The 22869-nt window shown below is 46.1% G+C and overlaps 6 protein-coding genes and 1 non-coding gene across 7 annotated transcripts; 6 read left to right on the forward strand and 1 right to left on the reverse strand.

Annotated features, from left to right (window-relative positions):
• Window positions 1–144: 144 nt before the first annotated feature.
• On the forward strand, window positions 145–2043 carry F4812DRAFT_461157 (uncharacterized protein; the record flags this gene model as incomplete). Its single annotated transcript, XM_047937819.1, has 3 exons — window positions 145–380; window positions 1498–1772; window positions 1856–2043. 3 exons carry the CDS (start codon window positions 145–147, stop codon window positions 2041–2043), a joined length of 699 nt encoding a protein of 232 aa, XP_047788501.1.
• Window positions 2044–4541: 2498 nt separating this feature from the next.
• On the forward strand, window positions 4542–7286 carry F4812DRAFT_466005 (uncharacterized protein; the record flags this gene model as incomplete). Its single annotated transcript, XM_047938511.1, has 4 exons — window positions 4542–4607; window positions 4687–4843; window positions 4907–5102; window positions 5161–7286. The coding sequence occupies 4 exons, from the start codon at window positions 4542–4544 to the stop codon at window positions 7160–7162; spliced, it is 2421 nt and encodes an 806-aa protein (XP_047788502.1). The 3' UTR covers window positions 7163–7286.
• A 2450-nt stretch (window positions 7287–9736) lies between these two features.
• On the forward strand, window positions 9737–11103 carry F4812DRAFT_436205 (nuclear envelope). The gene is made up of 2 exons (XM_047934831.1): window positions 9737–9759; window positions 9963–11103. Coding segments are annotated over exons 1-2 (846 nt in total). The 5' UTR covers window positions 9737–9758; the 3' UTR covers window positions 10808–11103.
• Window positions 11104–13298: 2195 nt separating this feature from the next.
• On the forward strand, window positions 13299–15693 carry F4812DRAFT_461160 (cysteine proteinase; the record flags this gene model as incomplete). The annotated part of the gene is made up of 4 exons (XM_047937820.1): window positions 13299–14550; window positions 14894–15037; window positions 15271–15347; window positions 15505–15693. 4 exons carry the CDS (start codon window positions 13299–13301, stop codon window positions 15691–15693), a joined length of 1662 nt encoding a protein of 553 aa, XP_047788504.1.
• Window positions 15694–17013: 1320 nt separating this feature from the next.
• F4812DRAFT_99533 (uncharacterized protein) lies at window positions 17014–18881 on the forward strand. The gene is made up of 3 exons (XM_047939630.1): window positions 17014–17391; window positions 17501–18190; window positions 18264–18881. Exons 1-3 carry the CDS (start codon window positions 17147–17149, stop codon window positions 18553–18555), a joined length of 1227 nt encoding a protein of 408 aa, XP_047788505.1. The 5' UTR covers window positions 17014–17146; the 3' UTR covers window positions 18556–18881.
• A 361-nt stretch (window positions 18882–19242) lies between these two features.
• F4812DRAFT_t113 lies at window positions 19243–19345 on the reverse strand. The gene has a single exon. It is a non-coding gene; the product is annotated as a tRNA-Leu (tRNA).
• Window positions 19346–20562: 1217 nt separating this feature from the next.
• F4812DRAFT_461162 (uncharacterized protein) lies at window positions 20563–21498 on the forward strand (the record flags this gene model as incomplete). Its single annotated transcript, XM_047937821.1, has 1 exon — window positions 20563–21498. The coding sequence occupies one exon, from the start codon at window positions 20563–20565 to the stop codon at window positions 21496–21498; it is 936 nt and encodes a 311-aa protein (XP_047788506.1).
• Between the last annotated feature and the right edge of the window lie 1371 nt (window positions 21499–22869).

Below are 22869 nucleotides of genomic sequence, written 5' to 3' on the forward strand. Positions count from 1 at the left end.
ATCTAACTTTTTACACCACAAACTACCAAACTTAATAAGTAAGTACCATACCCTAATATGTAATCATACGACAACGATATAAGAATAACTCAAATCTAACATAGTTAATCTACAATAGAAATGAGCGAATCAAAGGAAGAGAAAATGGAGGAGGTCCGATCCCAGCTCCCTTTACCCGAGGAGCCTCCCGTCGCCCCGGACTGGAACACAGCCGACGCCCGCCCCGTGGCCGTCGGCTCCGGCCGCCTCGAGAGCGACATCTCTACCGGGCCCGCCTCCGAGGCGGGGCTACGCCAGCCCGCGAGCACGAAAAACGTCGACCTAAGTCGCATAGGCCGTCAGGGCAAAGATGACTTGAAGGGCCCGCCTAAGGATGCCATGTCCAAAAAATAGAGAAGGCCGTGTGTGTGTGTGTGTGTCGGGTTTGAAAGAATGAACGGGCTTACGAAGAGGCGTTTTTTTATATATAATATCGTATGTATGGAGGGATGATTTCCACGGAACGGATTCATTACCTACCTGTACCTTTAACAACAGTCTGCTTTAACAAAGAAAAGGGTATGTCTTGGTGGATAGTCCGTGACACCGAAATACGCATTAATCTGCGGCATATTTAGTTGCGAAATGCGCAGCTCTACATCCATCGGCCACATAGCAAGATAAGTCATCAATTGACTACGACTAAGAATATCCGCGCAACTCTTTCCTCTCTTTCGTGACCTGCCTACTACGCTGTCCCTCATAGTAGCTGCAGATGATTCTTGTACACAAGATTGTACAGCCGATTGAATTCGTTTGCCACTTGATGTACCTAGCTCCATCGACTCATCATGGCTTTTCGGTTCGGTAGGTAATCTGTGTTGGGAAACCCTTCATTGCCGATACTGTCAATACTGCTTTATCGCCGTTAAAAAATAAAGTTAGGAATCCTCGGCCAGTTGGAAAATCAAACAATTTGTCTAGTGTAATATGAATGATGCACGTTGCGTGTCAAATATCTGATCGAAAAATAAAACGCTGATTTTGTGCGCCGAGACATCATCGGTAGATCCGTTGTCTTTTATGTAAGACCGCTATCTTCTTCTATAGAATTGCTTCATTATCTGTCGAAAAGGATGGCTACCTGACTCTGAGTCGCTTGAACTACAGAGATAAGAACGGCGATGATAAGACGCCCATCGAACTAATCGATATAAGCAGGCCTCAGTGGAGGAGCAAAACTCTCCTTTTCGAATTCCTAAGGCTGCGCCTATCATACCCTTATTTGACATTAGTATACGATTACTCCAGCATCACGACAAGGACATTCCGCATCGATGTATCAAAGCCCTGTTCTAGATACTGAAGAGATAACGGCCGGCTCTAGTATTATATTCCACGGGCGAACACAAGTCCCCCAATTTATATCATGACGTGAACTATTCTGAAGAGTCAATAGGGCGTCACAGTCTTCGTCCGTTTGATCAAATTTTGGTGAATTACTCCTCGGCTTGCAAGTTCCCCTACACTTGCTATCGGTCTTATGTTAGCTCGTAAAGGATCCGAATTTGGTCAACCACAGGCTGGTGAAAAATTCCCGCCGCCGCTTGACATCTTTGAGAACGGCGTTGTCCAGATCCTGTCGGACGTTGGGGCATATATAGACCCCCAAAAGTTGTTACGACCCGAAGGCATCGTGCAAGAGCGCGAATTTGTACACAGAATCGTCGATATCAGAGAGGACCCGGTTATGCTACAGGAAATATTAGACCAGCAGCAAGGAATTCCGTGGAGTCTCATCCACGATATCGAGCATTAAAATGCTTGGAAAGGGGTATCGACATGCTCAAGAAACGGGCTGCTAAGATCGATAAAGACACGGACAGGATCGACAATCTGATTCAGAATCAGCTAAATATGAAGCGGACATACGCCAGCATACGAGATGCACGTACCGGCCTCATTTTCAGCGCCATGGCCATCGTGTTTGCAGTTATCACATTTATATTCGCGCCTCTGACCTTCATGACAAACTACTCGCCCTGCCCCTTGAAGGCGTCTTAGAGAACTAGTATCCGGTTGGGGGAGAAAAGGACTACCCAGCGTTTGTGTACACTAAAAGTTATATTTCGAAGTAGTTTGGTAAATAACTATAAAACCAAATCTACCTACCTAACTTAACCTCTATCCCAGATTTTCCCCAGTAACAAGCAAACTAACGACTCAAAGCTACGGCCGAGGTGGTGCCATTGGCTATCACTATCCTCCTGGTAGAATAGGACGGTACTTAATCTATCATAGAGAAAAGATAGGACCTAGACTGGGAAGAGAATGGCACGAAAAGAAGGATGACGAAATTTTGGAGTCGTCCGAAGAATAAGACTGTATCGGATCCGGTATAGGGGGTTACTTACGATGTCCAGCATTGTGATTTGATGCTCTTTGATTAGGATGAAACTGGTATAATTGGGATGTATTTAGTCATGTTTGGCACTGAGCTCAAGCTAGTTAGTTGTTTCGGTTTTTTATACGGTTTTATGCAACTTGGAGCCATTTTCTACGTGTCTTGGAGTTTTTACTGCTCAATAAAGCCGCGAACTTCTTCTTTTTTTTTTTCTACTCGTCCCCTATGTACCCCTTAAAACTCACAGTTCTATCTTTGCACGCACAAGATTTCTTTCATAAGGTTGATAATTAAAGAAAGGTACCTAGGTACCTAGATATTACATACACATTTTCTAAATAGGTAGTAAAAGGACCTAGGAGATAGACTATTTGGAATATGTTCTTTATTTTGTGGCGGTGATGTCTTCTATCTCTAGTGAATGACTTGAGCCTCCTTTAACAACAGTGCTTCCAAACAAGTAGGTGATTATATCTCCAACCATCCTCATCTTTATATTAGGTATGTAAAGCTATATTGCAATTTTCATGATGGTTGCATTGTACAGGTAGGTAGGTTAGGCCTAGGTTAGGTACCTACCTATATAAGTAAGTCCCTGGAGTAGTTGGCTTTTACATGGGCTTTTTTTGTTTGTGTTCACACTCAACATTTGTTTGGATCTGTACCTTAAGTACCTCTCACATGGTAACCAAACTTAAAGAAAAGTTACAAAGTACGTGGACCGCACCTGCAACGGTAGGCCATATAGGGGGTGCAGTTGCGGTCCGCCTACTGGTTCAAATCATACCTTAGGTTAGATAGGTATTGCTTCAGGCGTCTTTAGCTAGTAAGTCATACTGCTAGCTTTAAAAAGAGATTGCTAAACGTGCATAAAAGAATGCCCTGGAAACACAGCACGAACATGCTATCTATGCATGTATAAGCTGCAGTCTTATCCTAAATGTTCATACCTAAGGCAACCTCGTAATTACCCAAGGTACCTTACAATGATAGTGTCGCCGTAACTTGGTGCAGAACATCTTTCTACTTTTACACCTTCTTTACTCCTTAACTCCTTCATCCCGCCGTCTGTTACCTTAGACACACGGCAACTAAAATAAGAAGAATTCCCTTTACAAGGTTAAACTAGAGGGTATACCAAGCAAATAAATCTGGAGTGTATTCTGGGGACGTAAGTTGACGCCTAATATACCTAGGTACGCTTCCCATTTCTGTCCCCCCTCTCTCATACCCTTAGAAACGACTGCCAAAGTATCTAAACGGTACACTCACTGGGTTGCATTTCTCGTCAAAATATTCGTCGCGTTTAATCTTTCTATTAATCTGATATTTTCAAGGGTTTTCGCGTCGCCGAATAGCACAGGCATTCAACCTTACAGACACCAGACTGACTACCTCTTAACCACCAGATTCAGTATCCACACAAGGCGTGCAGGAAACTTACGCGTTTCCAAAAGCACTTTTTAACAGTCTTAAAGGTAATCCGGCTTTTTTTTGGTTTTTTTTTTGGTTTTTTTGTGGGTGCGATTTACTTGTTTATTTCAAATGATAGTCAGGCAGTAAGAGGTGGAGGTATGTAACTTCCTTTAACGTTACGCCTGCCTGGAACCCCTGAAACGCCATAGCTCTCTCTCTCTTCCTTCCCAACGTTGTTACCTTTCTTCCCGACTTCCACTCTCAATACCTTTCCTGTATACACACATACACTATTTAATCTTCATCACCGTCCCCTTCCTACTTTTACCTGGTCTGCCTTCTTCATTTCTTGAGAAGCACCCTGGGTGTGAGTTATCTGCCCTTACGTACCTGCGCAAGTCGCGTACTTTCTGCAGGGCCCTCGAGCTATATTGAGTTTTCCTTTTCAACAAATTTTCATACAACACAAAACTTCCCCCTCAAGTCTTCTTTTATTCATTATCACTATTCACTGTCGGCCCTTTGTTTTGGGTTTTGAGATTCAGTGTCAACCTGACTACCCAGATCAGTAGGAGGTAATTGTGGCTAACAACTAAGACCTTTAAGCAGTTGTGTATGCTGCATTTTTGCAATACTGCATTGGACAGAGCAACTTGGGGATTAGTCTTAGTTTACGTTGATCCCTCCTGATTTGTACACACACTTCGGGTATAACGTCAACTCTACTTGTTAGCCTCTCACCATGAGTGGTTCACCAACCCATCCCTCCCTGAAGGAGGCTGAACAGCGTGCCATGAACGCCATGATGGTAAGTCTCACCCTATTACCATATTTCATATTCGAAGACTCCAAGATCTGAAATAGATACTAACTCTTCTCATCAATAGGATGATCTTGGTAATAACCGGCTTGAAGAGCTAGCTACAGATGGCAATCAAGCTCAGCGTCGAGATCGCGAATCATTTCTAACAAGCCACAACAACATACTCTCACCACAACCTAACCAAATCCCTCCAGCTGGCGGCCCAGTCGCAAAGTGGAAGAGTGAGTTATTTATATAACATATACCATAGCTGCCCCTTAACATCCAGCTAATGATTGGCACAGACGCCTTTAGTGAGGGGCTGTTTAATGACTCGGATTATCATGCCGTTAAGGATCTTAACTTGCTTGACGGCGGAAATGCCCACCGCCTAAGCCGAGCTGAAGTGATGCTAGAGCACGAAGGCAGCAGGAATGTTATTAGCCATAATAACCGCCCCGGCAGCCATGCCAAGAGCAATGTCCCGATGTATGACCCATTGTACGTGGCCTTTGATCGTTCAGAGTCGATGAGGAAACCTATGCTAATACGGTGTCAGGAATCCTGGTTATGTCAAAAAGCCAAAAAGGCCTGCTAAACCTGTTCAATCAGGATATAGAGAAGCTTCGCTGGGTGGTATCGTGCCACCTGGGGCGGAGATTAAGCAATGGAATTCCAAATCGAGAAGGGAAGCCAGCGTCCCAGCTCATTGGACCGCCAAATCCAACGCACCCAGAACTAGGCGTGGTACATCAGTCGCAGAGAAACCGCAACGACCGGCAATTCATAGACGAGAGAATACTATTCTCCCACACGAATGGCGACTACCTGAGCCTACAGCCAACACGCCCAGCCACGCCAGTAACAATCTTGTCCAAGCCAAAAAATCTCAGCCGGATCGAGTTGTATTCAACGACAAAAATGTCACTATTATGCTTGTCTTTGGAGTAGGTGAATTTAGCCCTGGTCAAGTTTCGGTCTTTGAACGACCCCAGAACAACATCGTCATGTGGCAGCTAAGTATTGACAATGGTAAAGCAACGAGAGGTGATATCCGTCTCTGCCTGAGCCCATTTCAGTACGGAAGTAAGATTCATCTGCGACGACAGGATGGCGAGAATTCCGAAGTGCGGTCTAGTCTGATACGTTTCGACAATATTTTAGCTGCGAATGAGTTTCAAGGAGTAGTCAACTCTTATCGGAAACAGCAGCAGAATTCTCAGGAACCACTGTATATGGAAGTCACAGAAACTGACTCTCTAGCCGAGCTACAGCTTAATGCGGGCAATAAGAATTCCGGAAAGACAGACGAACAAGCGTCGAAGAATGAAGTACCTCAAACTCATCAACCTAGAGTCGGCACCCCGACCCGTATTTCACCCGTCGCAGCCCAAGATGTGGAGGTTTCAAATGAAGATCTCATTGATCTTAGTTCTCCGAAATCACTTAAGATACAAACATCTTCTTCAGATCTCATAGATCTCACAGATCTAGCCGCCAACCCCAAGCCAGTAGTCAGGCTGCCAGTAGTTGACTCCATAGGCGTGCCGGAGTTGGCTAATCTTCAAAGAGTGCCTGTACTCCCAACACTCAGCGAATGTACACGCCCTACAACAGCTCGATCACAGACTATGTCTCCATCGGTTATGACACAGTATAGTTTCAACCTCAGCACAGCCATGCTTTCCACTTCGCAACTTGAGCAAGACGTCACGACTATCGAAACGATCAGACCTGGAGAAGATATATCTCAAGACTCTCTTCGCGTACTATCTTTCTTGACGATGCGCGATTACCAGGGCATGGTCAAAATGTACCGTTACCTTTCGGAGTTTTTCAAATGGGCTTGGGATTCATCACCAATACCGGCCGCCAAACTGGCGGCCATGCAAGTCGCAATGACACAGCTTAAGAAATATGAAGAATTCGGAGGCTTGAACGAAGACGACCAGAAAAAGGCAATTGCGGTAGTATATGCCAATGTCATGCATGGAAACGCTCCAATTATCCGCTCGATCGACGAGATGATTACGTTACGACAACGCGCGAGCCCCTGTCCCCGTCGAGTTCATCGCTTCAATGATGTTTTCTTTAAAGTGACTGAACTCCTAGAACTGGAGTCGTCATCCGTAGGCAACTATGCTTTGGACTCAGAGTCTTCGAGATCAATAGCAAGAGACGCAGAAGCTGAGCAGTCTATGGGCCAAACACAAACTGAAGGGACGTCAGAGAAGACTAGGAAATTCTTGGACCTATTAAGGTCTTATAATCAAGAACCCGCTGAGACAGGCCAAACAGACGTCAAGGCTACCGGCGACGCAATTAGGGAATCTCCCGCGTCTACACTACAGGCTGGTGCATCCCCTATACCACGTACCAATCTTGTTCGAGAGGGAGATGCTTTACGGGACCGGACTACACCGTTCGGCGGCCTTAGGGCCTCTCGTTGGGCGAACCATACTGAAAACCATGCTAACACCCCAACACCGAGCCATGAACGAACCGCAACAGGCAAGTTGAGTCCAGTTTCGGGCATCACAGGACGGCTTTCGACACTTTAAATAGACGATCTGCGGCGTCCTTGATACGTTTAGCCTGTCGATTTTCTACGGATGTTCTTCCAGACACGCCTTGTACTTCAGATTCGGGTTTTTAGCACACAGCTTTACGTGCAAACAGCTCCTGCTATTTTAAGCCCCTGGATGAATTTAGGCTCCAGTCATTTGTTTCTTTTGATTTCTTGTTCCTGTCGTCTCAACCAGACTCCTAGGTATCTCCTCTCAGTTACCATCGGAGTAGTCTGGCAAGATGCTGATTTTTTTTTTCGCGTTTTTTTTATGTCAGGTATCATGCCTTGTCACACTACGCTTCTCTCTCCCTATGGGTAGGGAGAGGAAGTGTTTGCCATATGTGATAGAGGACAAGTTTTTTTTTTCTCTGGAAAACCAAAAAAAGTTAAAAAAAAAAAAAAAAAAGTGCGAAGGGGGTGTGGGTGGTGTCCAAAGTGTTAATGTCATTCCAAGGTCTCTCCAATAGACCTTGTACTGAAACTCGAGCTTAACTGCAAAGCTCGCCAAAGCTCCCGTATTCTCGAGGGACTACTACTCTTGAGTCTTGATGATCTCGACACAAAAAGAAAAGCTGGATTCTTAGCCGGAACGTCGGCTTAGCCGCGATGAGAAGAGGGTTTAATGAGGTTACTGTATATGAGTGTAGAAAAAAGCTAGTAATAGTGAATGTAATACGTTGTTGTAAAACTGAGGTCGACTTTGTGCACCGTGATTGGTCATCTTCCTTGGGCACTAGCCAGCCAGCTCACTTACTAGTAATGTACCTCTTACTCGCCTCGGCTATTTAGTGATATGACTGCGTGGTGTACAATAACCTTGATGTATCTCCCGTAGAGCTTTGAATGGTACCTAGTATCTTCACCTTTTATCAACCTAATGCTAAGCTGTTCTCTCTCCAATGGAATTGATGATGCTCGAAGCAAGAAAGAGGCGGTCACGTTGTACATAGTATCTTCTAGTGGTGGATTTTGTTACGACCAATCAGGACGAGGGACAGGATGACCCTTGAACAAGTTGCTGTGTTGGCTTATGACTTGTTTTCCTCCCATTCCCCCCCCACATGCGTAAGTTTGACGAGGGGTTGTCGTGGTTTGATGCTGTGCATTTTTTTTGGCTGTCTAAAATAAGCTATTTTATGCATAAGACTTTTCCGACGAACGAGAGGTACTGATGTAAGGCGCATGTATTGTACGTACCTAACACATACCTAACCTAATTTTTTATGGTGATGTTACTGGAAGATGCTAGAGGTGGAAATTAATTATGTGTAATGTTTATGGTATGTTTACATAAACTACCTGGTATTTATTGAAAGGGAATATTAACCTAAGGTAAGATATAGGTATGTGTTAGACAATGTACTTAATGTAAGGCACATCATACCTTAGGTACCTCTCATGGCAAAAGGAAGCTGCATTAAAGTAATCACATTAATTACCTACCTAAGATGCATGAGGCACTAGGTAGGATCGCTAGGTATTGATGAACTTGCACCTTGCTGATACCTACCTAAGTCATACCTTCAATGCAAACTGGCCACGCTAGTCTAATATGGGTACTACTACAGCGCTACTACAGCAGCCACAGGGACCTTTCTCCACCAGCTGGTATCGAGGGAACCAACGACATGGCTAGGATAGATTGGAGATTTTGGGGCCTGACTCTTTTTTTTCCCCTTAGGTACGGTAACTGCCAATTGCCCGAGCTAGCGGATGGCGGATGGCGGTTTTTTTTACTGAACTAATCAATCATTGCTCATCTTTGCGTATCATTTTCCTTGGAACATCCAATCCACATCATCCACACACACTAGACATAACCGTCCGAAGTACACATGCATACACACACACACTCACAGTCTCACACAACATAACCTCCAAATCCTTTTCAATTAAAAGGAATAGGTAATCGACCCAAGGCTGCTAAGCAACCTTTTTAAATTGATTTTCCTTATTCCTTTTTTTCTTAAACAGCTACGCTACTAGTCGTCAATGCGCAGCCCAATATTAGGCACCCTTATTATTTTTATTTTTATTTTTATTTAAAACGTATGACTGACTGAGTGACCAGACGGAATAAAAAAGTAGGTACCTTACCTAACCTAAGCTAATAGTACAAAATAACAACAACATTCTTTTACTTCGATCCACCCTCTTCTACTTATCCACCTTCTTACTTCCTCCCCACCTCTACTTTTTAATTACCTTTGGTTTCTCCCTTCTTCCTCGCTCAGCTCCATCTCCTTCCTCCATCCTGAACATCCTACACCTCCGGTTTGTTCCCGTCGACGACGTCAACTCCGCCGTACCTCAGACAAACGTATCGTCGATCCGTCCATCAGTCCAGCGTGGTGTCGACATCACCATAGTTTTATTACCGTAGTTCAACCAAGGCAATTATCGGGAGAAGAAATAGGATAGAGGATAACAAGTAGTACGACGACGACGACGACGACGACGTATTCGCGAGGAAGGATTACCAAAAAAAATCTGCTGGCATAATGAACGTTCTGTTATCGCCGCAACCGCAACCGCCGTCCTTCTTCCCTCATCAACACGAGACCAATCGACGGTCGCCTTCTCGCGCAAGTATGTACCTAAATATATAGGTAACCTATATTTATTTGTTTTCCTTAACTTCCATTATGTCGAGTTCTTGTGGGGCCTTGTCTTGATACCCCTTTACCTGCGTGCGATCCTAAGCCGCGGGACTCGACTATTTTATAATTACCTAAAGAAGAAACAAGTAGCAGCATTTACCTACCTGGTACTAACAATTGTGCTTAATATAGTGTCTCCTTTTCATAATGCCATGGCTAGCAACCGAAAGCGAAAGGCCGAAGATGACGGCGATGAGATGTCGGTCTCACCTCTCAACTCTCCTGCTACTCAATCGCGACAACTTGCTGCGAGACCGTCGAAGAAGGTTCGGGCAAATGAACTAGCCGGTCGACCTTTATCGCTCCCTCGACTCCTCGAGACTCTCGATATCACACAACTGCGAACCGTACTACAAACCATTTGCGAGCGACAACCTGAAATCGGAGAGGAAGTTGTAAAGAGCGCACCGAAGCCCTCCGTCGAATGCGCACTACAAGTATTGAAGGAGTACCAAGATAAATTACGAGATGCGTTCCCTTACGGCGAGTCGAGTTCCGACTACACGTATTACCGAGTTAAACACCAACTGATCGCGCTGATCGATGCCCTCGTTGACTTTACTCACCAATTCCTCCCGCCCAACGAGACAAGCGCCAACCTCTCTCTACAATACCTAGATGGTGCTACGAAGGTAGTGCATAGTTTACCTGATTGGGAAAGCCAGAGCCACCGGCATCACAAGGAGAACGTCTACTACGAAATATCGCAAGCTTGGGCTCTGGTAATCAACGAAGCTTCTAAAAAGGGGGCCGGCTTTGTCTTACATTCGGGCGGTTGGGACCAGAAGCTTGCCAAGCACAATCAACAGTCTGGTGGGAGGTTAGGCGCTGCAATCTCTTCGATGGCTGCGAACGTCGGATGGGTTGGTGGAAGCGCAGGCGGCAGTACCTCGAACGCGCCCGCCAACCAAAGCTCCATCCTAGACCAGCTGATGGCTGGTAATTACGGTGCGCCTGTTCCGGTCGGACGCTGGTAGAGACTTCAATGACTTGGGAGAAGAAGATCAAAGAGCAGGTAGAGGAAAGATGGGTTCAGGCGAGCCTCACAGCACGAAGTTTAATGAGAAAAATGATGTTTGACTAGCATCCAGCATATGACGGAGTAAGCAGTCGTGCACATTAGGCATCGAGGTTGGACGCATTTGCACATACTATACCTCACAATGAGATTACGATAAATCTTTTTTTTTTTTTTCCTTTTTTTTCTGTTTTCATTCCTTCGTTTTGAAGGGCATGGCATTGGTTCATAGACTTGTCGGTCAAGGGTTTTCTGCTTTGCGGTTACTTACTACACGGCGTTCTAGCAGTTACATCATCATATTCATGTTACTATCAATTCATGTCTTTTCCTTTGTTGACTCTTCTGATATCCCTTCCCTTTTTTTTCTCCCTCTCTCTTCTTCATCCTGACCACTCGGTGGTTATGGACTCCTTAACTACCCTCGACCCAACCCTTTCTGCATAGTGGATGGAACGGATCAAACGAAGAAACTACTTCTTGGGTAGCCATTTAACTGGCTCTTTCGTATACGGATAAATCGGCTGGCTCTTAACCTGGCTCATTCGGAATAGGCGGACCTTATCTAGGTTACTTCCCTTAGGTACCTCTTCCCGGTTAGTTGTCTTATGATGTACATACAGGCTCGTACTGCCGCTATCGCAGCTATTGCGAACATAGAGTGTTGTGGCTTACGGGTCTAGCATAAGCATAGGGAAGAAAGTCACCATCAGCTATATAGCTGCTGAGTCACATGAAGGTTTTCGACGAAGTATTTTACGGGGTTTTTGGTGACTTGTGTTTTCGTAGTAGAGTGAAGGAGATATTGGTGATTCGAGGGGTGTAACAAACAGCTAAGGGTAGCACTGTCAAGGTGAGTTATCTTTTGTAAAGCTAAAGATTCATCGATTATCAGCGTGTCTACATTGGATGGTATTGTGTTCGCCACATAATCTATTATCGATCGTTGTATACCTTTCTATTTTCATGGGGCAACCATGTTTTGAAATGGCGGTTTAGAACGGCCTAGTCGAAATAATATTAGGCTCGGTCCCCTGAATAAACCACTCAAGGTTCAGGTACCCGGAGAGCTAAACGCACAGGAGTACCTAGATGATGAGTTAGCTCCTCGTCTAGAGAGGTAGGTAATCTAGGTTAGGTAGGTTTCGGTAACGAATTGAGTTTCACGTTAGACGACTCTACCTTGTTGCCATCGCGCTGGGATGGTGTTGAGCCGTATACTTAGTTTAGGTTAGAGGTAGCTATTAGGACTGGATGAAAAGTGACTTGACAAGTGAAGGAAGACACATTATAATATAGGTAGCTTTTAACGTTGGATTCTCATCTCATGTTACTACATTAATGTCCTATCAGACTTGGGTACCCAATGAGGCGATGTGCAAATACTTCAGTACATGTATGTAATCCTTAAAAGTTCCATCATATACTTGCTATAATACGGCCTCAAATAGAATTATACGCAATGCATACCGTAAACCTAGTAAGAAATACCGAACTTTTCTCCATAATCTACATTCAGCTCAGGATTAACCGAGAATTACTGTCAACATGAAGCTGAACTTCAAGGAAACTTGTCTTTAGCTTCAGCTCATTCACGAGATTTTACGCTCCTCATCTACGCCGAATTATCTAAAGCTTATTTTTCCCGCCCGTTCCCCTCGAACCCGACGGTGACTTAAGATTTAACCTACACCATCATATCCTCTAGAAACAATGTAGGTACTAGGTAGACAGCCAATTTTAGGAGCCCGTCGCCTGTTTTCCGATTTGACTAGCAAACCTCCATAAGCACATGCACTCACTCACTTAGCCATATAGCACTGGTTTGTCCTCAGGGATTTTGCGACGTTCTTACTCAAGCATGTGGACATTCATACAAGAGTGTTTTGCTCCAGTCACTAGGACTATATGATCACTTCCCCGGACAGCCAAGACCTTCTCCTGGAAAATATGAGCAAGTAGAAACCTACATGGGCCACCAAGACGAGAATATGTCCGCATCAGATCATTCCAGCTGCTCGCTGTTGCTGCGAACTTTAACCTTCTAAGTGAATGCCTATGGTACTTCAGAAAATACGTAATTATAACCTATTTTTTTGCCTAGTAACGGAACCCAGGCAGTCGGCGGATTCCAGTCGGTCAGCGCCAGAGAATTTCATGTTTATCCTCAGGTTCTGCATTAAGCGCTCGGCTCGGCCTTGTCAATATAAGCAAAAATTGGCGGATACGAGAGCTTGACTTGACGGCTACATCGTCGACATAGCGAAATAAACATGTGTGTCTTGAACATTAGCGAAGACATAAATATACCGTGTAGCCTCCTTAAACATATCTCAGGTTCTTCAGCCAGCAGCGATTCATTCAGTAATTCATTCGGCAATTCATCAGATTATTATTTACTGTTCATTCACCCTTATAACACTAATCACTTACTACCAACTAAATTCAAAATGGTTACCTCTGGATCTTCCTCTGAATCTCCCCGCGGAGCTCCTAGCAACATTGATGCTTACGCCCTATTTGAGGCTCTTACGGGCCACAAGATCGACAGGCGCTATATCCCCTCCAGGACCATGTCCGAGGACTACGAGGTCCTCGGTGACGATAGGGATGACCGCCCTCTCCTCGGCCAGGAGCCTTCTCCCGACGAGCCTCCAAAGGACGTATTCATCGGTGCCGTCAACCCGTACGCTCTGGTTGAGGCCATGATCGGTCACAGGCTGGACCGCCGCTCCCTGTCCACCGCGCGCATCATCGCGGACGTCCTGCAGACGGACTACGAGGAGCTCTTCGACCTGAAGCACAACTCGGTGCTCTTCGCGGGCCTCAAGCTCAACGAGGAGAACCGCGAGGCCGAGGAGCTCAACGAGAAGGACATACAGATCCTCGAGGAGCGCGACCTCGTGACCCCGGACCTGTCGCGCGTCAAGAAGATCGACGACCTCGAGAAGATCGGCCTCAAGGGCGTCGGCGACATCCGTGTCAAGATGGCGCGCATGCAGAACGGCAAGCTGCGCCTCGTGCTCGACGGCAAGTCGCTCGGCAAGACTGTCGGCAACCACGACGTCACGCAGACCATCAACGAGCTCGTGCTCCCCTTCCGCCACGGCGAGGAGGGCGGCCACTGGTCCCCGCCCAACAGCTCCTGGCGCGACATGAGCGAGGTCATCTTCCGCGCCTTCCCGCGCCGCTCCCTGATGGACGGGGTGCCGCCCTTCGCCGTGCACGGCGGCGGCATCCTGTCTCGCCACCAGCTCTGCGAGCAGTACCAGCACCGGTTCGACGACCCGACCCAGGGCGCCTCGAGCGACAGCTGGCTGATCGCGGCCATCTTCTCCGTGTTCTGGGCGAACCCGGCCATGATCAACCGGTCGACGCGGATGATTTCGGGGCCGATGGACCGCGGGAACAACAACGGCGACGACGACGATAACAACGGGGGGAACGATCGTCGACCCACCCTCAGCGTGCGCTTCCACGACAAGGGCGGGCGCAACAACGCCGACACGGACACCGTCGAGGTCGACTACCAGGTGCCGGTCAACAACACGACCGACATGCCCATCTACGCGCGCTCGAGCGACGGCTACGAGACCTGGCCCGCCCTCTACGAGAAGGCCTTCGTCAAGTGGATGACGCGCTCCGAGGACAAGGGCCGCGTCGACTTGACGCAGGCTCATAGCGGCGACCCGATCAAGGCCAGTGCGTTCAACCCCCAATGTCTCTTTCTCTTATTTCCCTTTCCCTTCCCTTCCCCTTCCTTTCCCCTTCCCCCTCCATTCCGCTCCATCCCTTTCTCCTTCCTTCCCTTCTTCCCCTATTCCCGGCGTGTCCCGCCCCCCCAAACCCCCAAACCCCCAAAACGTCGGAGAATTCCCCCGCCCCCGTCCCCGGCCCCCGTCCCCGGCCCCCCAAGACCCAAGACCCAACCCTAGCCTAGCCTAACCCCCCTTTTAAGACGTAACTATCGAAAAGCGAGAATGACAGAAGAAGAAGAAAGGCTAACGACTTGGGAGGGGGTTTTCCCCCATTTGTTGCTATATAGTGGCCCAAATCAACGGCCGCGAGCCCCGCTACTACTTCACTGACCGCCACTCCGGGGCCGAGCTCGTGGGCCTCGTGCGCTCGTGCAGCGTGAACAAGCGCACCATCAGCCCCATGGCCGCGTGGACGCACGCCACGGGAGACAGTATGTTACTACCGCGTCCTTGGAGCCTCTCTTCTTTCTCTTTTGTCGGTTTTTTTTTTCGTTTGTTTTGGGCTTGGGCCTTTTTTTTCGGGCCGGTTGGTGGCGGCGGCGGTGGCGTGTTTGCGCCCCGAGAGAGATAGGAAGAAGCAATTTTTTTTCTTTTCTTTCCCCTTGTTGTTTATTGCGACGAGTCGTTATTGGAGAGAGTATATGTGCTGATTCCGGCATTGCAGTGTTCCGCGGCAGCAATTTGGTCGCTAACCACGCGTACTCGGTCCTGGGCTGGGTCAGCGAGGGCCAGGAAGAGAACGTAAGTACCCTTCCCTTCATTATCATATCCGCCCCCCCTCTCCCCCCCTTTTATAGCTTTCCGCAGAAAGCGTACCCTCGGAAGCGGCGAGCGTTACTTCTGGCTGGCAGATATTGGGAGCCTTGTTTGGAGGTGGAGAAGCTGACTCTGACGATAGCAATACATCATCATCCGAAACCCGTGGGGCGTCACCGAGCCCCGCGGCCTAACGTCCTACCCCGGCCTCCTCGACCGAGTCGAGCCAGAATTCTGGCCGCCAGCGGCCCTTCTTGACCGCGATGGCGTTTTCAGCGTCGAAGTTCAGGCTTTCAAGAAGTACTTCGCCTGCATCGGCGTTGCCAAGTAAGTAAGGCGCCCATCACCGACTTGGCGGGCGGCCTGTGGACCGTCTTACGGCAGCTGGGTGGGCTGTTTATGGGGTTTCACATGAGTGGGATAGGATAATGTATGGCATCTGTGGGTTCCTTTTTTAAGTGTAATTTTTAATGGGATCGTAGTTGGTCAAATGAAAACTCCTAAGACAATGCGGAATGGCGTGTGTCTTGGGGTATAAAAAAAGGGGGATATATCGTCTCTGAAGAGAAAAGTTTGGGAACAAGATAGGATAAGTATAGACACACAGATTGGAAATTTTATTTAGACGTTTTATCATATCCATCCCGCCCCCCCTGTCACAGGCAGCCTCCCTTGGTCTTGAGGCTCGAGAGATAAAACAATCCATTGGTCGATAATACGGTAGGGGATGAAATCATAATTGGACCAACTAATATGATACAGGGGTCTTCTAACTCTATACTAGCCACGTAAGGGTTCGTAGAATCCGAAGCCTTGGGTGCTTCACCGTCCCATCTTGAGGAGATATTCACCACTCCCCTTTTAATATAAAGTTGGGCTACCCTTTCAGGTGGCTCTGACGTTGCACCTACGCCCTGCGTTGGTGCAAAATATCAGTCTATTAATTCAGTACACGCAGCATTTTTATTTAACCCCAGCCACGTAGCCACCACATGTCATTTTGACTTTATTTACTAGATAATAGCCTTCCTATAATATATCAGGTAGGGTCGTCTTATTCACGGCCAGCCATGTCCCACCCCAAGACATCGATGGGGCTCATATCTAGGCAAGCAGGCTCTACAAGTCACATGCCAATGGCACAGAGCACATATAACGAAACGAGGATTTCAGGCATGAATCAGGAGTGCGTATCATCATCATCACTGAAAAAGAATCCAAAAAATATATCTGCGTGTCACGAGAAGTAAGAATGCAAGCTACTAATTATATGTCATCCTATGTGGTGGCGCGCTGAAACTATTACTAGAACATTCCGCTGTAAACAAGGCTCGCGTAAGAGGCGAAACAGGTAATATATAAGAGAGCGGCGCTGTTCAGCTGAACTGACTACAATTGCTGTCTTACTTCCAACAAGCACCACAACGCATCATTTTCTCCACAACTGTGCTTCATAGCCTAGACCGTGCTCTCTATCGAAATACCTGTATGACGGTGTTCGTTGTCACTAGCTGAAGCTGACAGCTATCTATCTAATGTCAGATACACAGAAGTCATTCATTACGTGGTTGTGAACGTCAAGCTATTAGGTATTGAGTAAATTACTACCTAGGTAGACCTGTTTACTAAAGAATCAAACTTTTATTTCTACCTACTTAAGTAACGCTACGACGGATTGCATGAAATTTGGAAAAAAGACTTGAAATAATAGGTCTAGCAACAACACCTTTTTCTTGGGCGCATATACTGGTCTCCATAATCCACATATCTACATTGCTAGCATAATGGAGGATATCCTTGAGGCTGACTTCCTTAAGAGGGAGATTCGGGGACTTAAAACGGGTAGCCAGGAAAGAAATGACAAGATTGTCGGGCGATGCAACTGGTACATGTTCTGTGCGGCAAATATCAGAGGCACAAAATATAAAGATTCCCAAGACTTTTATCTCTACTGCCATAAAAGGGTTCAAGCGGATTGCCCCCCTAAGCAGATGAAGCCAACTAAGATTTCCGCAAGCTTCGCAAAAGAGTATGTTCAAAGTACCTATCTACCTCCTATTATTTGACCAACTTCGCTGTCGAGAAAGGAATACCTACCTGTATCCGTATTAAAAAATAAAATCACTAACGCAAAGCAGTTTTATCACCAAGTATCATAAGCCGTATAAGCAGGGTACTCTGCAGAGCTTCGAGGACTGCGATACCATAGCCGCGGAAGAGATACAGCAAACTCTGACCAAGGCGTGGGAAAGATGGCAGCGCGCAGACAATTCCAGAGCTCGCCAGTTCGAGCAGGCCGTAGATAGCATCCCTCAGCCGGAGCGAATCGACAAAGTGGTTTGCCTAGGACTCGGCCGTATACTTAGACCAAACTTTCGTCGCGCCAATCAGGAGTGCGACGACAATAACCCGAAGAGACCCCGTAACATCGTGATGCCGCGGAATATCGCCCAGCACATCGCTGCCGTCTCGATAGTTAAGCAATTAGAAAAGAGGACAGGAAAAAATATCCCTCTGTATACCGCGGATCCCGAGTACGGACTTGAACATACCAAGGCGCTCCAGACGTTGTTACCTTTCGGTAAGTTTATCGTTCTCGATCCAAGTTACGGCACGCACGAGCAGTTTACGTATATCGACGACAATACCCTGGTTTTCGACATGGCTGGTCCGCCGGAGTGTCCCACCATGCGTATAATCCAAGAATACGCTCGGCCCGTCGCGATTATCACCATGGAGGTTCCTCGCACGGGGACGTTCGAGGATAGACTCTGGTTCGAAGTTGCCGACGAAGAGAGTGGCAACGAAATCCAGATACCAGGTTGCGCGTGAGTCATGCCCATTCCAAATCCCATTAACCAACCCTTTCTTTTTCCATTCGCTGATTGTTTTTCCCCCCAGCCAATTGCCACTCCCGGAAGGCTGCTTCAATTTCGGGGGGTGGTGTCCACGGCGAGTCCGGGATATGATCGTGTACGAATACAAGCAGGAAGACGGGTTCCCCGCGGAGAAGGAGGAGCTGGCGCGGAAATGGGGGGCATGCGACCTCGTCGACTATGACAATCGGGATCCCCTGGATGCCCAGGTAGGAGCTTATTGGCATACCGACACCCGCCTGTACGTGCGTAGACCTCGTCCGTTATACCTGCTGAGATTCGCCGAGTGGTTTAGCGGTCAGCTCCTGACGTCCTGACGTCCTGACGATTATAGGAGAGAGAGAGAGAGAAACCTCCATCATATCCGTAGCATCAGAACATCACGGTATCGTTCCTGGAAGTTTATATTTCAGGTGGTTTTAGTTAGTTAGTCTTTTGTTTTTTAGTTAATATTATTATCGCGTCGCTTTTAGATCCGAGTTTTATAATACACTAGAGCCTGAGGTGGCGAGATAAACTTGGAGTGGGCCATTCTCCAAGAAAGTAAAGGGGGGATATATGATCGATATTATAAGCCACGATGTGATTTGTTATAACTATAAAAAATGGAAAATCAAGTTCCAGGTGTTTCCATATATGTACAACTTAAGCTACGATTGGATAAAATAAAAATGGTGATACAACGAATTAATTTCATATATGTTAATTGCTTATATCTTGTGCACATTCAGCTTTTCAGCTTTTCTTAAACTACCGTGTACATGCATCTCGAACTTGTGCCTGTGCATGTGCATAGCATTACTAATGCGAAGTATATTCACCGGCTTTCTCCCAATCAAACGTCTAGATTTGGATACGCATAACGCTAAATTCCATTCCACTGGATTGTTCTAATTGAATTCTAGACTAAAAAAAAAAAAAATTAACCCACCAGGCGTTTGAGAATACGGCGCCAAGTGGGCAAAAGAAAAAAAAAATAAAAGTCTTCAAAAAAGAAATTCAATTGAGAGCTGCAGGATTCGAACCTGCGCGGTTTCCCATCGCGGGTTACAAGGTGTTCTTTTGGAAGACCTAAACACGACGCCTTAACCACTCGGCCAAACTCCCAGATGATTGGTTGAAAGGTCATCATCAAAAACCATATATATGCCACGGACCTCTCTATAATGAACAGACTCACCACGGGATCAATCATAAATGCTTTCTTATCTATGTGGCCTCTTGTTTTAATTTTTTCTCGACTGAGGGATAATTATAATTAGAGTATTCATTTCCCTGGTGCATGAGGAGATTAAAGATATCCTGGTAAATCTTTGCATACCTAAGGCAAAGGTAATGATGAACTTCATCTCATAATATGTTGTAGAATTTAGCAACATTTACATCTAGATTTTACCCAACTATGAAGTAGTTAAACCACACTATGGATGCCAACTCTCAAAGGTAAGTAGTATGTATATATTGATCAACCTCATTGATACTTACCTAGTAGGTAGGTAGGTAGGTATGTGCCTACCTAATCTATTAAACGTCCTAGGATGTCGGCTTACCTATCTATGATTATAGAGTTGATGAACTTGTCTTGGATCTTATACAAAGAACCTTGATATTGATATTTTCTAGTTTCCACTTTATGCTTCTTGACTGATCATCATATTTCTCTATTCTGTCATTATTCGCATATACGATCTATTTATGAGAGTTAATGAGACATTATTTGTTCTGAAACTCCGTCTAATGTGATATCCGACGATGAAAAATATACAGAAGCTGTCCGACAGGAAGCATAGATCCACATACTTCTCTAGTAGATACCTAACCAGGCAGTCATATCTCTCATTGACTTCATATATTGGCTGCCAACATTCTGGTGCTTGTCTTATGACGAACAAAGAGTTGTGAGCTTCCATGACTTAGGTTAGACGGTTGGTCCTTTTTCCGTAACAGCGAGGCTATTACAACATATCTAGATCTATCTTGAAATATAATTCAGATAAAGGGTGTATGTGACGTGTTGTCAAGGGGTACCCATTGGATGTCTGGAATACCTTTCATGAAGATCTCACAAATCTATAACCCAATTTAATCTCTCGAAGCAACTGGAGTATTACCTACCTAGGTAGAGTTTCAGATCCTATGGTTATTACTAGAAATTATAAAAGGTTACGGATGTTTAAATAACATGGCTTTTCCTTTAGAAACGTCACTGTGGCTATAACAGGTAGATGTTAGACTAGGTACATTTCAACTACCAGGTATCAATCATATATGGTATTCTACTAGGTGCTATATTTTCCTGAGCTATTGTCTAAGTATATTCCGACATGGGTATCTCAATGTACTTGATCCTCCTGGCGATTTCTGGCCTCATACTTATCACGGCGTTACGTCGTAGAGAGAATCGAAACGCTCCCGCACCACGAGTATACACTTCGCGAGCTCCTCCACGAAGATTTCCGCCTGGTAAGCTGCCATCTCGCGCATGGAACCAACACGACATTGATGAAGTGGCGGAACTACTGAGCCATATCAAATTTGCACATGGATCAAGCCAAGGCCGCATACAAAAATGCACCCAGGGCGAATGGAAATATCATTTTTGTTTATCCCTAAATATCAAGTCTCTAATCGAAAGGCTCAATGATCCCTCTTTTCCACGCGACTATTTTGCCTTCCTTGAACTCAACAATGGCAACTTAGATTTCTTCACGTACGAGAACGGTCCGCTCTTGAGCTTTCGCAGTGCGGCTAGTATCAGGTGGGATGAGAACAGCCTCCAGCTACAAACCTTTATGGAATGCCTCATTGGAAAATCTGCCTTGAATGCCGCTTTATCTGAGCTAGAATACACTACACCCATTATGCAGCCAGTGCGGATGCTGAGTATAGAGGGATCCAACCGGGTATGCCTCATCGGGCCTCAGGAATGCCAACGAGTAGCCCAACTATGGGCGCCTCTACTGGCCCATCCTAATCTGTTATCTGAGAATGTCAAGGGAAAAGCTTTGCACCATTTCAACGAGCATTTTGGGGGCGTTTCTCCGCTCGCAACGAAAAGCTTCTTGGAAAGGTGGATTGTCCTAGAACAGGGCTTGGGGAAGACGGGCACCCGAATATTCCCAAGTTTTGCGTGCTATTTAGCGGAATTGGCAAAGATGGACGAACGACATGCATATAAAGGCGATATCAGAGATCTAGAAACGCAAATTGCTGTCTCTGACCGTCACATGTGGACGCGCATTTTTGCGGGACAAGCTTAACAGCGGCATCATACCACATAGGGTCTGCCCGAGGACTTTAAGCATTGCTACTACGCCCGTCTCTGGCTCTCCTCTTCACGTACCTAGATAGCCAGTCAAACATTCATCGCCCTGAAATAGGAATGCGCCATGACAAAATGCAAGCTTTTTACAAACTTACAATGATTTCTCGTGGAGTGACTCTTCCATAGGCGATCAGAAAAGGACTCAACAATTATGTCTGGAGTAATTGTGGTGACTCCACCAAAAGACCGTAACATGCCATAGAATCGTGACTAAAATGGCTATTCTTAGTTTCATCGACTAACCAACTACACAAAAGTGGGAAGAGGGATGGCATGACGGTTAAGTAGTAGTAGGTTAGTATAAATGTAATTAATGCGTACTTGTCGCCAGAATAATACGTCGAGTACCTACTTAGCCGTGATGCGAAAGTAGTAAGCGAGGACGTAAGGGGAGGGGGAAGCCGAATTGTCTAAAACGCCATTTCTATTGTGTCGTGTGTACAGTTTACATCCACCCAGATCATCCTAATAAGACGTTCCCATAACTTCACGTAGCATTGTGCAGCGAATATTGAGGTCGCATCTAAGGTCTAGGTACCCAGGTTCTAGGTTGCAGTTGAAACATCAACACCAAACAGCCGACATGTTCGAGTCAAAAATAGGTATATAAGAGTGGATTGGATGAACGAAAGGGAGGTAATTCGTGAGCCACAGCAATAAACCTTCGCTTGTCTCGGCATCGTTATATTGAAAATATGCACGGACGGAGTGATGGACTGTTTGGATTTTTGCTAACTTGCCGCTGGCTGAAGAGGGAGAAAAAAAATCATTCCCAAAATTTTCTGGTCACGACGGCACGTTCTCCTTTTACTTACCGCTTAGTGGTCAGCTGGCCTCGAGTAATATTGCCTACGCGTTACCAGCCCTGCCCATCGTGGTTCTCAAAAACGCTTTGCGCTAAAAGGGGTCGAGGGGAGCAACGGCAGATCGGCCAAAGCGCCATCTAATTCGACCAAGCCGAATTCTGAAAAGCGTGGAAATCTCAATTTTTTTTCTGATTTTTTTTTCTGCTTGCTACTTCGTACAACTCCACATATTGTGGATGTCGTTTGTGAATGGTTTGAAGAGTTAGAACAGTACAGCGCACAAATAACTTTTTTTTTTTCTCTCTTTAATTAAGTACCTAACCAACCATAAGTAGTTCGTGGCCGAGAGAGTGTGTGCTTCATCCCTCGGAAATGCACATTCTAAAGTGTAATGCTATCGACAATATAGCAAGCACATCGCAGGTGGCCGATAGATGCTGAAGTCAGCATGACTTACTCAGTACGTATGCGTGTGTATGGGCTTGGACATGTTCGACATG

This window comes from Daldinia caldariorum, assembly GCF_022478825.1.
Source record: "Daldinia caldariorum strain CBS 122874 unplaced genomic scaffold F4812scaffold_13, whole genome shotgun sequence".
NCBI lineage: Eukaryota > Fungi > Ascomycota > Sordariomycetes > Xylariales > Hypoxylaceae > Daldinia > Daldinia caldariorum.